Source organism: Mobula hypostoma, chromosome 4, assembly GCF_963921235.1.
Source record: "Mobula hypostoma chromosome 4, sMobHyp1.1, whole genome shotgun sequence".
Lineage (NCBI taxonomy): Eukaryota > Metazoa > Chordata > Chondrichthyes > Myliobatiformes > Myliobatidae > Mobula > Mobula hypostoma.
The window spans coordinates 195,430,768-195,446,821 of record NC_086100.1 but is presented as its reverse complement, the minus strand read 5'-3'; the positions used below and the strand labels follow the sequence as shown (position 1 = coordinate 195,446,821).

The 16,054-nt window shown below is 45.1% G+C and overlaps 1 protein-coding gene across 3 annotated transcripts in view; it reads left to right on the top strand.

The window, feature by feature from the left end:
- Positions 1 to 16,054, top strand: part of paip2b (poly(A) binding protein interacting protein 2B) — a 122,679-nt gene that overhangs the window by 97,781 nt on the left and 8,844 nt on the right. For all 3 annotated transcript variants that reach the window (XM_063047161.1, XM_063047159.1, XM_063047160.1), the window contains one exon: positions 1,581 to 1,754. In XM_063047161.1, the coding sequence (XP_062903231.1) occupies positions 1,581 to 1,754 (174 nt within the window). The remainder of the gene's footprint in view (positions 1 to 1,580; positions 1,755 to 16,054) is intronic.

Genomic DNA, 16,054 nt, shown 5'->3' with positions numbered 1-16,054 from the left:
GGAAAGATGAACCGTAAATAGCTACTTGAAGATAATTGTATGTTAGTACGCTTAGAGATATTCAAGAACAATATTGTAAAGATTCAGTCCAAAAAAATTTGTCAGAAGTTAAGGAACATCTAACTCAGTACCCTGATGGTTATCAAGAAAAATATAACACAAAAATGGGAAGTTTATGAAACTGTGAATTCAGTGCTACCGAAAGCCCAAAGTGAAGTGCAATGGCCTACAAGACTGTGGATGAGAATGGGGTCTCTCTTTTTCATTTGAATTTAATGTGATGTGTTGAATAGATGCCTTACTTTCTATAAATCTCTGATTCTAGGACCTGAGCTATAGAGTATTCAGATTCCCTGTCCTTTTTCTTGTGGAATGTTTGCTGCATTCCCATTTATTCCCATTTATGAAGTTATTTATGAATCTGCTTCTGCAACCCTGATCTGATCTGGAAAAATTATTAATGTCTTGGATTTTTCATTGTTTGTGGTCCTTTAGTTACCAGTCCTCCTGCCACTGGAAGCAGTACCTCTCTCATGTTATCTCCTTGCCTGCCATCACCTCCCTCTGGTGCTCCTCCTCCCTCCCACCCTGCCGCCTTTTCTTTCTTCCATGGCTTTCTGTCTCTTTCACCAATCAACTTCCTAGCTCTTTGCTTCATCCCCCCCTCCAAATTTCACCTATCGTCTGGAGTTTCTCTCTCCCCTCCCCCCAGCTTTCAGATTTACTCCTTAGTTTTTTTTTGCCAGTTCTGCAGAAGGGTTTCGGCCTGAAAAGTTGACTATACTTTTTTCCATAGATGCTGCCTGGCCTGCTGAGTTCCTCCATTATTTTGTGTGTGTTCCTTTGGATTTCCAGCATCAGCAGATTTTCTCTTGTTTGTGATTTGATTACTACTCTCCTATCCCATCTGCTTATCAAAGTTCAACAACCACCTGCTCTTATCTTGCCATGAAGTTATCTGCCTAGGGCGGCACGGTAGCTTAGCGGTTAGTGGTTCAGTTCCCGCTGCTGATTGAAAGAAGTTTGTACATTTTTCCCATGACTGCATGGGTTTCCTCTGTGTGCTCCACTTTCCAAGAGATATGGATTAGTAGTTTAATTGGGCACAGGAGTGTAGTTAGATGGGATGGGTTAGTTACTGTGCTGTACTTCTAAACTAAATAGAATATAGTCATCTGACCAGTTATACAGTATTCCCTCCTCTGCCCATTAAAGGTTTTTTTTGTTGTCTGTTGCATCAAGCAAAACCTGGTTTATTTCCATTTTTTCTTTTATTTCCCACACGAAGCTGTTCCTTAGTATACTAGGTATCATTGTGCAAGAAGGAATTTTGGGCAAATGCCTATCAGCAATATCCCAATTCACAGAAGTGAGCTGAACTCACATCAATGCATGATTCCATTTAACACTCCATTTCTTCCCTTCCACTAGTACGTTTTGACATTTCATTGCTTTGTTATACTGTGATTTCTGATTACCTTGTTCCTAGAGAAATTGCAGATGGTTTTGCCCACCCTGAATGTCACAGTGCATTGAATAAGCCAGCATATGTATTCACTGTTAACACTTCTGGTCCACAGGTAGAAGAGGAATTATGGGAGGAAGAATTCTTGGAGCGTTGTTTTCAGGAGATGCTGGATGAAGAAGACCAGGAATGGTTCATTCCAGAACGGGATTTGCCAGGCATCAACCAGATGCAACAGCAAATGAATGGACTATCCATAAATGAAAGCAGCAAGACAGAGGACCTTGTGGTAAATAGCAAAAACAATAATGCACCCATTTGAATAAATTCAGTGTGCAATGTCACTTATCAAATTTTCTTTCAACTTTCTCTGGTCTAACCACGACAATCCCAGCTCTTATAGTCTTGCTTTGTAATCAAATTTCCACTTTCCCAGCACTGTTATATTAAAAAAAATGTTCCTGCACTCTTTGGGGTCTATATGTTCAAACTGTAATGCATGCAGAATTTGTGACCAAACACGGGACAGAGGAATGGGTAATCCACTTGCTCTGCTTCCCCCACTTCTTTCCATTGTTCCGTTGTTTTCTCCTGAGTAAAAACGAAGAGAAAGACTCATTAAAAATCTCTCCCATTTCCCTTGGTTCTACAATCAGATGGCATGCTGATCTTTAAGGAGATTTGTTCTCTCCCTAGAAATCTTTAATATACCTATAGAATATCTTGGGATTTTGCCTCACCTTGCTTGCTGAATCCACCTCCTATCCTCCCCTTGCTCTTGAAACTTCTCTTAAGTGCACTCCTACATTTGTAGACATCAAGGGATTTACTAGTTCTAAATCACGTACTCAGTGTATGCCTGTGCATAAGTCGTACATTATCATTGCGATATATCCTTCTACTTATTTTGGTGTCTGTGAGCACACACCTGAAGGTGGTTAATATAAATAGCAAATAGAGGCAAGAACTGATCCTTGGGGTCACCTTGAACTTGTATTCCCCAAGAGAATATAAGTTCAAGGTGAGGGTCTGGCCATTGAAAATTGGGGTATGTAGAAATATCTTCTCGAGAGTGGTGAATCTCCAAGATTCTCTGCCTGAGTGGATGGTGAAAGCTGGATTACTACAAGTATTTAAAGTGGAAGTGGATAAATATTTGCCAGATCAAGGAGTAGAGGGGTGTGGAGAAATAGCACAAGAAGAATTGAGGCCAGTGTAGATCAACCATGATCATATTCACTTTATATAATGAGAAATTTATTGTTTCATGCCAGCAGTACAGTTGGAACATAGAACATTTTTCTCGGCAGTTGATCGGGACAGGACTGCGCAAGCGCGTGTACGTCAGTCCATGAGGCAGCGGGAGTATTTAAAAGAGAGCAGTTTGTGGAAGACGGCCATTTTTCTCGACGGTTGATCGGGACAGGACTGCGCAAGCGCGTGTACGTTGGTCCGTGAGGCAGCGGGAGTACTTAAAAGAGAGCAGTTTGACGGAGCAGGCGACGTTGTAGCGGGCGATGGAGTAGAGGGAGACAGAGTAGGAAGGCTTTGTCTCAAGGCTTCGGCGAGCAGAGGCTGAGGACAAGCTTCGCTCCAAGTGAGGTAAGGCCGGGTAAGTTCCTTTAAAAGGAGAACGGTCTTCTGAGGTATTTTATTTGAAGCAAGGAAGGTGGCGAAGCTGTAGCATATTGGGTAGATCATGACAGCTGAGATCGGCCCTGTGGTTTGTTCCTCCTGCAGCATGTGGGAAATCAGGGATACTTCCAGAGTCCCTGACGACTATGTGTGCAGGAAGTATGTCCAGCTGCAGCTTCTGACAGACCGCATTGAGCGGCTGGAACTGCGACTGGATTCATCCTGGAGCATCCGCGATGCTGAGAAAGTCGTGAATAGCATGTTCAGTGAGTTGGCCACACGGCAGGTAAAGGCTACACAGGCAGAAAGGGAATGGGTGGCGACTAAACAGCGTAGCAGTAGGCAGGTAGTGCAGGAGTCCCCTGAGGTCATCTCCCTCCTAAACAGATATACTGTTTTGGATACTGTTGGGGGAGATGTCTCATCAGGGGAAGGCAGCAGCAGCCGAGTTCATGGCACCATGGGTGGCTCTGCGGCACAGGAGGGAAGGAAAAGGAGTGGGAGAGCTATAGTGATAGGGGATTCAATTGTAAGGGGAATAGATGGGCGTTTCTGCGGCCACAAATGAGACTCCAGGAGGGTATGTTGCCTCCCTGGTGCAAAGGTCAAGGATGTCTCTGAGTGGCTGCAGGACATTCTGGGGTGGGAGGGTGAACAGCCAGTGGTGGTGGTGGTGGTGGTGGTGCACATAGGTACCAACGATATAGGAAAAAAACGGGATGAGGTCCTACAAGGTGAATTTAGGGAGTTGGGAGATAAACTAAAAAGTAGGACCACAAAGTTAATAATCTCTGGATTACTACCAGTGCCACGTGCTAGTCAGAGTAGAAATAGGAGGATATATCAGATGAATACGTGGCTTGAAAAATGGTGCAATGGGGAGGGATTCAAATTTCTGGGGCATTGGAACCAGTTCTGGAGGAGGTGGGACCGGTACAAACAGGACGGTCTGCACCTGGGCTGGACTGGAACCAATGTCCTAGGGGGAACATTTGCTACTGTTGTTCAGGAGGATTTAAACTAATGTGGCAGGGGGGATGGGAACAAGTGCAGAGAGACAGAGGGGTGTAAAATGAGGGTAGAAGCAAAAAGTAGTAAGGTTGCCAGGCCGGCAAATCCAGGGCATAAATCAAAAAGGGCCACTTTTCAACCTAATTGTATAAGGGCTAAGAGTGTTGTAAAAGCAAGCCTGAAGGCTTTGTGTGTCAAAGCAAGGAGCATTCGTAACAAGGTGGATGAATTAAAAGTGCAGATTGTTATTAATGAATATAATATAGTTGAGATCACAGAGACATGGCTCCAGGGTGACCAAGGATGGGAGCTCAACATTCAGGGATATTCAATATTCAGGAGGGACAGACATGAAAAAAAAGTAGGTGGGGTAGCATTGCTGGTTAGAGAGGAGATTATCACAATAGAAAGGAAGGACATTAGCCGGGAGGATGTGGAATCGATATGGGTAGAGCTGCATAACACTAAGGGGCAGAAAACACTGGTGGGAGTTGTGTACATGCCACCTAGCAGTAGTAGTGCGGTTGGGGATGGCATTACACAGGAAATTAGAAATGCGTGCAATAAAGGAACAGCAGTTATAATGGGTGACTTCAATCTACATATAGATTGGGTGAACCAAATTGGTAAGGGTGCTGAGGAAGAGGATTTCTTGGAATGTATGCGGGATGGTTTTCTGAACCAACATGTCGAGGAACCAACTAGAGAGCAGGCCATTCTAGACTGGGTATTGAGCAATGAGGAAGGGTTAATCAGCAATCTTGTCGTACGAGGCCCCTTGGGTTAGAGTGACCATAATATAGTGGAATTCTTCATTAAGTTGGAGAGTGATATAGTTAATTCAGTAACAAAGGTTCTGAACTTAAAGAAGGGTAACTTTGAAGGTATGAGATGTGAATTAGCTATGATAGACTGGCAAATGATACTTAAAGGGTTGACGGTGGATATGCAAAAGAATAAAGCAGGGAAGGTAGTGCACCCGTGGCTGACAAGGGAAATTAGGGATAGTACCAATTCCAAAGAAGAAACATATAAATTAGCCAGAAAAAGCAGCACACCTGAGGACTGGGAGAAATTCAGTGTCCAGCAGAGGAGGACAAAGGGCTTAATTAGGAAAGGGAAAAAAGATTATGAGAGAAAGCTGGCAGGGAACATAAAAACTGATTGTAAAAGCTTTTCTAGATACGTGAAAAGAAAAAGATTGGTTAAGACAAATGTAGGTCCCTTCTTGGGGAAGGCAGGAGATTGGAGCTGAGAGGAAAAATAAATCAGCCATGATGAAGTGGCAGAGCAGACTCAATGGGTCAAATGGCCTCATTCTGGTCCTGTATCTTGTGGTCTCTATCTCTGGTAATTATATAAACCTCAATCAGATCTCCCCTCAGCCTCCGGCACTCCAGAGAAAACAAATTAGTCCAATCTCGTTATAGCACATGACCTCTCATCCAGGCAGCATCCTGGTAATCCTCTTCTGCACCCTCTGCAAAGCTTCAACATTCTTTCTATAATTGGGCGACGCGAACTGTATGCAATACAATTAAATATGTGGCCTTACTAGAGTTTTATAAAGATGCAACATAACTTACTGACTTTTGAACTTCGTGCCTCGACTAATAAAGACAGGCAGGCCATATGCCTTTTTACCTACCTTATCAACATGTGTAGGCACTTTCAGGAAGATCTGGACTTGGACTCTAAGATTCCTCTGCTTATGACGCTGTTAAGGGTCCTGCCCTTTACATTTGACATAAGGCATAATAATCTCTAAAATACAAAAATAAATAGATTAAAAAAGGATAATGAAATCATGGATAATTAGATATCAGTTGGCAGAGGAGGGGTAAAAGCTTTTCAGGCTCCTATACAAGTTTCCCCCGCTATCCGAAGGTAAAGCATTCCTATGAAACGGTTCGTAAGCTGGATTGTCGTAAAGTGAATAAACAATTACCATTTATTAATATGGGAAATATTTTTGAGTGTTCCCAACCCAAAAAATAACCTACTAAATCATGCCAAATAACACATAAACCTAAAATAACAGTAACATATAGTTAAAGCGGAAATGATATGATAAATACACAGCCTATATAAAGTAGAAATACTTTTCTGCAGCACTGTCTAGCACAGCGAAAATCTCATGGAAGCGCTCTCAGCAGAAACACTCTCTGCAGTAACCTTTAAACTATGAAGCTGCCAAATCATACCAAATGACACATAAAAATACACAGCCTATATAAAGTAGAAATAATGTATGTACTGTGTAGTTTCACTTACCGGAATCGGGAAGACTCCAATAAATTGCAGTTTCATCACAGTTAAACGAATATACGAATAACCACCTGAGGTAATCGGCAATCGCCTCTGATCTGGGCCGATATTTACGTGCCGGGTGGCACCTAATTAATTAGCTTGTTTATTTCGGCTTTTTTCTTAAAGATGTGCTGTGTGTGTCTCGACTACTGCTGCACCACTGCATTCTTTGCGGCCCGGAGGTTGGGGACCACTGCTTAATCTATGAAGCTGCCCTTGCCTCAGAAACTGATCAAACCACCCATGACTACCTTTAAATTCCACTTTCGCAACACTTTCATCACCATCGTCCAGTGTTTTACGTTTCAGCTTATTAAAAGGACTGACTGACTTCTCCTTAAGTATAAGAAAACTTAACAGAACACCACGCTTTGTGCCCCCATCAATCCACTCAAGCAATAGACTTTCTATTTTATCCATTACTGGATGCCGACTAAGAGAGACCACATTGCTACGAGCAGAACCAACAGTAACATCGGCAGCTTTCAAAATTCTCTCTCTGCGTATAAATAGTGCGAATGGTGGACACAGGCAAGTTCAACGCGCGGACAATGTCCTTCCTTCGTTCACCATGATCGAAGCACTTAATTATGTCTAGTTTTACACTAAGTGTAACACCCTTACGAGCTGTTTTAGGCTTTTCCAATACCTTAGAACTCATCTTGCTAACGGATGCACAAAATAAATCAAGATAAAGCATGTGTTTAAGCAATGCCGGCTAGAATGCAGTTCCGGGGGACTTTATATAGGCTGTGCAGTTCCGGGAGCTTGACTGTTCGGGTGTGCGCTGACTTTTTTCGTAACAGTGAAAACACCTTCTGTTAGCGAAAACAGGTAACTAATATAGTGTAGCGATGTGCTACACACAGCGCTAGAATAACCACACGGAGTCGGTGAGTTAGAGTTGCGATGAAAGAGATTTATTCAACTTCGCGGCCCGCTTTAAAGCCTTCCCGTTCCCGCCCTCCCTGGGCGGGACTACTGTGGGGAATGCATATTCCCAGACCCTTTCTGCGCGCGGGATTTTCCCCCTGCTGGTGAAGATGGCTTGGCGCCCTTTTTGCTGCCGGCCCTCTGCCTGCGCGCGCTGTTTCGTGAGCCGGTTCGTGGGTGCCAGAAAGTGGGTCGCCACATAACCCCCCCACCCCCCCAGAACCGGCGATACCTCCCCCAATGTCCACAGTCTGGATCGGCCTCTGTTTGGGAGGTCTGCCCCTGCGCCGCGGTGCCTGAGCCTGGACCGGTTGCGCCAAGTCCACATGGGCCAGTTTGAGTCGGTCCACCGTGAAAACCTCCTCTCTCCCCCCAATGTCCAGCATGAACGTGGACCCGTTGTTCCTGATCACCTTAAACGGCCCCTCGTAGGGCCGCTGTAGCAGTGCCCGGTGTCCGCCCCGTCGTACAAAAAGAAACTTACAGTTCTGCAGGTCCTTGGGTACGCAGGTCGGGCTCTGTCCGTGCTGTGAAGTGGGTATGGGGGCCAGGTTACCGAGCCTCTCCCGTAGTCTGTCCAGGACTGCTGTGGGTTCTTCCTTTTGCCCCCTTGGGGCTGGTATGAACTCCCCTGGGACGACCAGGGGCGCGCCGTACACCAACTCGGCCGACGAGGTGTGTAGATCCTCTTTGGGCGCCGTGCGGATTCGGAGCAGGACCCAGGGAAGTTCGTCCACCCAGTTAGGCCCCTCCAGGCGGGCCATGAGAGCCGATTTCAGGTGACGGTGGAAGCGCTCCACTAGTCCGTTCGACTGTGGGTGGTAGGCAGTTGTGTGGTGTAGCTGTGTTCCTAAAAGTCTGGCCATACTACTTCTGCTTCGGCTGTCCATTGATTTGGATGTTGACTGTGCTGAGAGTTTAGTCTCTGCAGGCACGTTTATGGGCCACAAGACCAGCATTGGATCGGCACTGTCTCCCACATCGGTTGCATTTGTGATTTGACTGGTCTAGCACCGAATGTCTGCGTTCATGATCTGCTTCATATTTCTTCTGCCTTTTCTCCTCGATAGCTGGGATTGACTTCTTGACAATGCAGTGCCAACTTCTTCTGTCCAAAGCATCTTTCTCCCAGGTGTTGACATTCATGTCAGTGTTCTTCATATGGAGCTTGAGCACATCTTTGTAGCGCAGCTTCTGACCACCGTGCTTCCTCGTTCCTTCATGTAACTCGCCAGAGAAAACAGCTTTGGGTAAACGATCATCGCTCATTCTTGTGGCATGACCAGTCCAACGCAGCTGAGAAGCTGTAATGAACAATTCTACGCTGACTGTCCCAGCACATTTGAGCACCTCCACATCTGGTACCCTCTCTTGCCACTTGATGTGTAATATTTGTCGTAAATGCCTGTGTTGTGTCTTGGTCAATTTCTTGATGTGCTTCCGATACAATTTCATTGTTTCAGTTGAATAAAGCAGAGATGGTAAAACAGCTGTGTTATGCACTTTGACCTTGGTTGCCGTTTTAATGTCGTGGCGAGACCAAAGTTGCTTCTGCAAAACACCTAAGACTTTTGTAGCTGATTGAATTCGCCTCTCAACTTCCAGATCTGATGAGTTGGTGTTGGTCACAGAGCTTCCTAAGTATGTGAAAGAGTCAGAACATTTCAGCACTACCCCATTGACCAATATGACTGATGGTTGGGTCTCACTAGGACTACACAGAGGAGGAGGCTGGTGCAGAAGTTCGATTTTGGAGACATTGATTCTTAGGCCAAAAAGAGTGGCAGCAAACGAGAAGCGGTCTACAATTTCTTGAATCACATTAACATCAGTAGCAACCAGGGCTGAGTCGTCTGCATACAGAAGCTCTCTGACACATATCTCTCCTGGCAGGACTTGAGAGGCAATCAGCCACAGCATTATTTTTCCTTTTGATGTGCTATATGTCAGTCATGAATTCTGAAATATAGACCAGGTGCCACTGCTGCCATGCAGACCAAGTGTGAAACACTTTGGCCATCGCCTGCACAAGTGGTTTGTGGTCAACGAACACCGTGAAATACTGGCCTTCCAGTAGAAAACAAAAATTGATGGCCAGATGGAGATGAGAAGCTCGACGTTAAACGTGCTGTACTTCCTCTTGGGGGGGAGGTGAAGGCAGAGTTGCTGGCTGAAGGTGAGCAGCTGACATATGCCTCCAACCAACTGTTCATGCACAGCACCCACAGCATAGTGTGAAGTGCCAGTAGTGATGACTATAGGTGCACTGGGGAGTGGGTACACCAGTAGGATCATGTTCAAAAGAGCTTGTATGGTGTCGTCAAATGTTCTGGTCATGTCTGCTGACCACTCAAGCATGCAATTTAGGGAAGTGCTTTTAAGAGTACTGTTGAAGGGGAACATAAGTTCAGCAGTTCATGAAATGAAATGACATTAGAAATTCACCATACCTCAAAACTCTTGTAATGCAGGGCAGTGAAAAGTCCAGGGTTGTCGCTCCTTCTGTGGAGATGCGGTGGCTGAGAAAGTCAATAGTAGACAACCCAAACTGGTATTTTGCAGTATTCATAATCAGCCCATTTGGGCTTAAGTTTGCGGAGATGTGATGTGTTCAGTTTCGGATGTGTTGGCAACAAGTGTATCATCCAGGTAAACAAAAAGTCTTTTAACACAGAGTCCATTAGTCACTGGAAAGTCTGTGCTGCATTTTTCAGTACAAACAGCATGTGCAGAAGCTCAAATAGGCCAAATGGGGTTATAATAGCAGTTTTGGAATACCCTCAGCACATACAGGTGTCTAATGGTAGCCACTGATTAAGTCCACTTCAGAAAAAATTATCTTTCTGGCTAAACATGCCAAAAAGTCTTGAATATGTGGGACCGGGTAACAATCTGGTGGTGGCCTTGTTGAGGTAGCGGTAATCGGCGCGTCCATGGCAACCGCCATCAGGCTATTCGACTGCATACAGTGCCAAGCATTTCCATGTTAGCAAACTGTCTTCATGCTGCCAGACTACGCGCATGGTTGTGGACCAGTGAGCCAGTAGCAGAAATGTGTTGCTTGACCCTATGCTTTGTGACAGTAGTGGAAAATGTGGGCTTGGTGAGGTTTGGGAACTCAAAAGTTCATTAGTTCCATTTAATATCAGAGAAATGTATACAATATACATCCTGAAATTCTTTTTCTTCACTGACATCCTCGAAAACAGAAGAGTACCCTGAAGTGATTGTTTAAACGTTGGAACCTGAAAGCCCTCCTGCTCCCCCCGCCATGCAGAAACAGAAGCAAAGTAACAACTTTTCCCCCACCCTTACCCCCACTCACTTCCGCAAAAAGCATCAGCGCCCTCCACACACCAAGCATGCAAAAGCAAAGCCCCCAATAAAGACCACGATCTGCAGTACAACAAAAAATTAATCGTCCACCCAACAATTCTACTGCCACAGGCTCTGTCCCCCCCAATAAAGGGAAAAAGAGGTGCCTCTTTCACAGCAAGAGGGGAGACACAACAAAACAACTCGCTGTTCTATGACCCAAGAATTGTCAGGAATCTCTCCCCCACCGAGAGAGAGAGCTTGTGATTTGCCAAGTACACGGCTTCTGATCTGCTGTTCCCAATATTCTGTTCTCTCCAACAATGCTTCAGTCGATGGCATGGGCTTAGAATCAGCCCGTCCACAGGGCCACGAAACCTCGGAACCCCAAAAGCGCGCTTGTCTTCTGGGCCATGTCCCCCAGGAGCGGGTCACACCACTGCAAAGAACCAAAGTCTGAGGGTAGTTCAAGGTCAGGGTCTTCAACAGAGCCCCATCCACCCTGAAAGGGAAAAGGAGAGCCATCAAAGTAGAAATTAAGCTGTTTTCGTAGATGAATGCGAGGAGTTGCAGTTTAGCGCCCAGCAGGCCAGTGAGTTCACAGAACCATTATGGGGAGCATACTGGGGGTACAGGGTAATGACTCAAAGACCTTTGCATCCAGAAGCTGGCAGTTCTTAAGATCTACTGATAGTTCTTTGGTGCACAGGAAATCTACGCTGAGCAGAGATCTAACAACTTTAGCTAAGACAAAAGTCCCACGTGTAGCATTGTCCACTGAAGCAGAGTGCCACATGTCGTATCCTACAAGTCGATTCCTAATGCCATCGGTGGCATCTAGTGTGGATCCATCACTCTTTGCCTTATAATCAACGGGTGATGCTGGCAGCACACTCACTTGAGCACCCGTGCCACACAGGAAGCATCACCCTGAAAAGATGTCCGTAATTGACAATAAACGACCCTGGCAGCTGGAACTCACTGTATTCACAGAGCTTCAACGTCATGATGCACTAGCACTGTCAAAGCTGATTGGCAGTCGGCACTTCTTGATGTTCATGTCAAAGGGTATGTGGTTAAAAACATAATCGGACCATAAGATATAGGAGCAGAGTTAGGCCATATAGCCCATTGAGTCTGTTCCATCATTTCACCATGACTGATCTGTTATTCCTCTCAGCCCCAATCCCCTGTTTTTCCTCATATCCCTTCATGCCTTGACCAGTCAAGAATTTATCAACTTCTGCCTTAAATATTCGTGAAGTCTTGGCCTCCACAGCTACCTTTGGCAACAAATTCCACAGATTCACCACTCTCTGGCTAAAGAAATTCCTCTTTATCTCTAGTCAAAAAGAGCACCCCCCTATTCTGAGGCTGTGTCCTCTGGTCCTAGACTCTTCTAGCATAGGAAACATCCTCTCCACACCAATTCAATCAAGACCTTTGAACGTTCAATAGGTTTCAATTAGGTCACCCTCATTCTTTGAATTCTTGTGAATACAGGGCCAGAGCTATCAAATGCTCGAATCCTGAAACCATTTTTGTGAACCACTTGAACCCTCTCCAATGTCAGTATTTCTAAGATAAGGGGCCCAAAACTACTCTCAGTACAAGTGTGGCCTCACCAATGCTTTATAAAGTTTCAACGTAAGATCCTTGCTTTTATATTCTAGTCCTCTGGAAGTGAATGCTAACATCACATTTGCCTGTATTCCACCTGCCACTTCTTTGCCCATTCTCCTAATCTGTCCAAGTCCTTCTGTAGCCTCTGCTTCCTCAAAACTACCTGCCCCTCCACCTATCTTCATATTATCTGCAAACTTTGAAACAAAGCCATCAATTCCTTCATCTAAGTCATTGACGTATAACGTAAAAAGAAGCGGTTCCAATACAGATACCTGTGGAACACCACTAGCCTCCGGCAGCCAAACAGAAAAGGTTCCTTTTATTACCACTCTTTGCCTCCTGCCATTCAGCCACTGCTTTATCTATGCTGGTATCTTTCCTGTAATACCATGGGCTGGTAGCTTGTTAAGCAGCCTCATCTGTGGCATCTTGTTAAAAGCCTTCAGAAAATCCATGTACACAATATCAAGTGATTCTCCTTTGTCTATCCTGCTTGTTATGTCTTCAAAGAATTCCAACAGATGTCAAGCAAGATTTTCCCTTGAGGAAACCACGCTGAATGCGGCCTATTTTATCATGCGTCTCCAAGTACCCTGAGACCTCATCCTTAATAATCAACTCCAATATCTTCCCAACCACTGAGCTCAGGCTAACTGGCCTATAGTTTTCTTTCTTCTCCCTCTCTTCCTTCTTGAAGAGTGGAGTGATATTTGCAATTATCCAGTCTTCTGGAACCATTTCCGAATCTAGTGATTCTTGAAAGATCATTACTAATGCCTCAACAATCTCTTCGGTTACCTCTTTCAGATCCCTGGGGTGTACACCATCTGATCCTAGTGATTTATCTACCATCAGACCTTACAGTTTCTAAGAACTTCCTCCCTAGTAATGGCAACTACATCCACTTCTGACCCCTGACCCTCTGGAACTTCCAACACGCTGCTCGTGTCTTAGAAACATAGAAGCATAGAAAATAGGTGCAGGAGTAGGCCATTCGGCCCTTCGAGCCTGCACCGCCATTTATTATGATCATGGCTGATCATCCAACTCAGAACCCCGCCCCAGCCTTCCCTCCATACCCCCTGACCCCTGTAGCCACAAGGGCCATATCTAACTCCCTCTTAAACATAGCCAATGAACTGGCCTCAACAGTTTGCTGTGGCAGAGAATTCCACAGATTCACCACTCTCTGTGTGAAGAAGTTTTTCCTAATCTCGGTCCCAAAAGGCTTCCCCTCTATCCTCAAACTGTGACCCCTCGTTCTGGACCTCCCCAACATCGGGAACAATCTTCCCGCATCTAGCCTGTCCAATCCCTTTAGGATCTTATACGTTTCAATCAGATCCCCCCTCAATCTTCTAAATTCCAACGAGTACAAGCCCAGTTCATCCAGTCTTTCTTCATATGAAAGACCTGCCATCCCAGGAATTAATCTGGTGAACCTTCTTTGTACTCCCTCTATGGCAAAGATGTCTTTCCTCAGATTAGGGGACCAAAACTGCACACAATACTCCAGGTGTGGTCTCACCAAGGCCTTGTACAACTGCAGTAGTACCTCCCTGCTCCTGTACTCGAATCCTCTCGCTATAAATGCCAGCATACCATTTGCCTTTTTCACCGCCTGCTGTACCTGCATGCCCACTTTCAATGACTGGTGTATAATGACACCCAGGTCTCATTGCACCTCCCCTTTTCCTAATCGGCCACCATTCAGATAATCTGTTTTCCTATTTTTGCCACTAAAGTGGATAACTTCACATTTATCCACATTAAATTGCATCTGCCATGAGTTTGCCCACTCACCCAACCTATCCAAGTCACCCTGCATCCTCTTAGCATCCTCCTCACTGCTAACACTGCCACCCATCTTCCACAGTGAAGACTGATGTATAATACTTATTCAGTTTGTCTGCCGTTTCCCTGTCCCACATTACTACCTCTCCAGCATCGTTTTCCAATGGTCCAATAACCACTCTCACCTCTTTGTTTTAATACCTTATGTATCTGAAGAAGCTTTAATATTAATATTCTCTTTAATATTATTGGCTTGCTTACTTTTGGATTCCATCTTTTCCTTAATGACTATTTTAGCTGCTTTCTTTTGGTTTTTAAAGCTTCTGAATCCTCTAACTTCCTACTAGTTTTTGCTCTATTATATGTCCTCTCTTTGGCTTTTATGTTGGCTTTGACTTCTCTTGTTAGCCACGGTTGTGTCATCTTGCCTTTAGAATACTACTTCCTTTTCAGCTTGTATATATCCTGTGCCTTATAGTTGCTTCCAGAGATTGTAGCCATTGCTGCTTTGCTATCATGCCCGCCAGTGTTTTTTTCCAATCAATTTTGACCAAATCCTCTCTTATGCTTCGGTAATTCCCTTTACTCCACTGTACTTCTGATACATTTGACTTCAGCTTCTCCACCTCAAATTTCTGGGTGAATTTGATCATATTATAATGACTTGGTCTTAAGGGGTCTTTTACCTTAAGCTTTCTAATCAATTCTGGTTCATTGCACACCATAGACCTGGCGTTGTCTGATTTGGAACCACGTGTGTGAGTCTGCTGGAGGCTCTGCTGACAGGGCTTAAAGGAAGAGGAACGATACACCTGTGCCTGAATAAGTGTAGACAATTAGCCACTCTTAAGAAGTTCCCTATAGTCCTTCATAAGTGTATTAGCAGGGCTGTGTCAACTTCATCAGGTATTTGTTGCATAAAGAGTTCTTTAAAAATAAAACAAGGATGGCGATTGTCTAAGAGTGAGAGTATGTGGTCCATTAGTTCTGAAGGAATAGGCCCAGGCTGGGTAGGAGAACGACTGTTTAGTGCGCTCAGACTCAGACAGTCTAAAAGTCTGTAGTAGGTGAATTTGCAGAGTGACACGTTTGCTTTAGGTCACATCTGGAAATTCCAGCTGGCAGATAATTTCCCTCCACGCCGCTCTGACATATTGAGAAATCGTGTACTCAGCAGGCTACAGCAGAGGTTTGCCTTTGCCTACTGCCGGGTGAGTTTAAAGAGATCACCACCTCTTGCAGTGGATGACCAGGACGTCTAAATGCCTTGTCGTGCTCTTAGTGCTCCTCCAATGCCTGCTGGCCTGCTTTCTTGACCGTTGGACCATTAATCGGTCTCCTCTTCTCCATCTGCCAGGGCCAGGCTTCACATGCTGGGATAGGCAAATCCCCTACCTCACCAAGGGTCGAAGACCCGTTGGCTACCCTCACCTGGTTTGGCCCATCTGCTGAGATTGACAGATTTATCAAATGCTAACGGGTCTTCTAGGAAGTGGTCCCCACCCTCCGGGTCGCGGACCGATACATTGCCGCGAAGAATGCAGGGGTACAGCAGTAGCCAGAACGCACCCAGCACATCTTTAAGAAAAAAGCCGAAATAAACAAGCTAATTAATTAGGTGACGCAATCAGCAATCGCCTCTGATCTGGACCGACATTTACTTGCCGGGCGGCACCTAATTAATTAGTCCTGATGAAGGGTCTCGGCCTGAAACATCGCCTGCACCTCTTCCTAGAGATGCTGCCTGGCCTGCTGCGTTCACCAGCAACTTTTATGTGTGTTACAACTCAATGACGGTGTTTATGAATATTGTAGAACAGTTTCTAGTGAGCAATGTGTGTCATCTGTCACCCATTACATTACACTACAATAGATGCAAGAAGTGGGCATGTTCTGGATGGTGAGGCAATGGTATTAACTGGCAAGGCAAGTTTGAAATGCCTGATATCCTACTCCTACTATTTT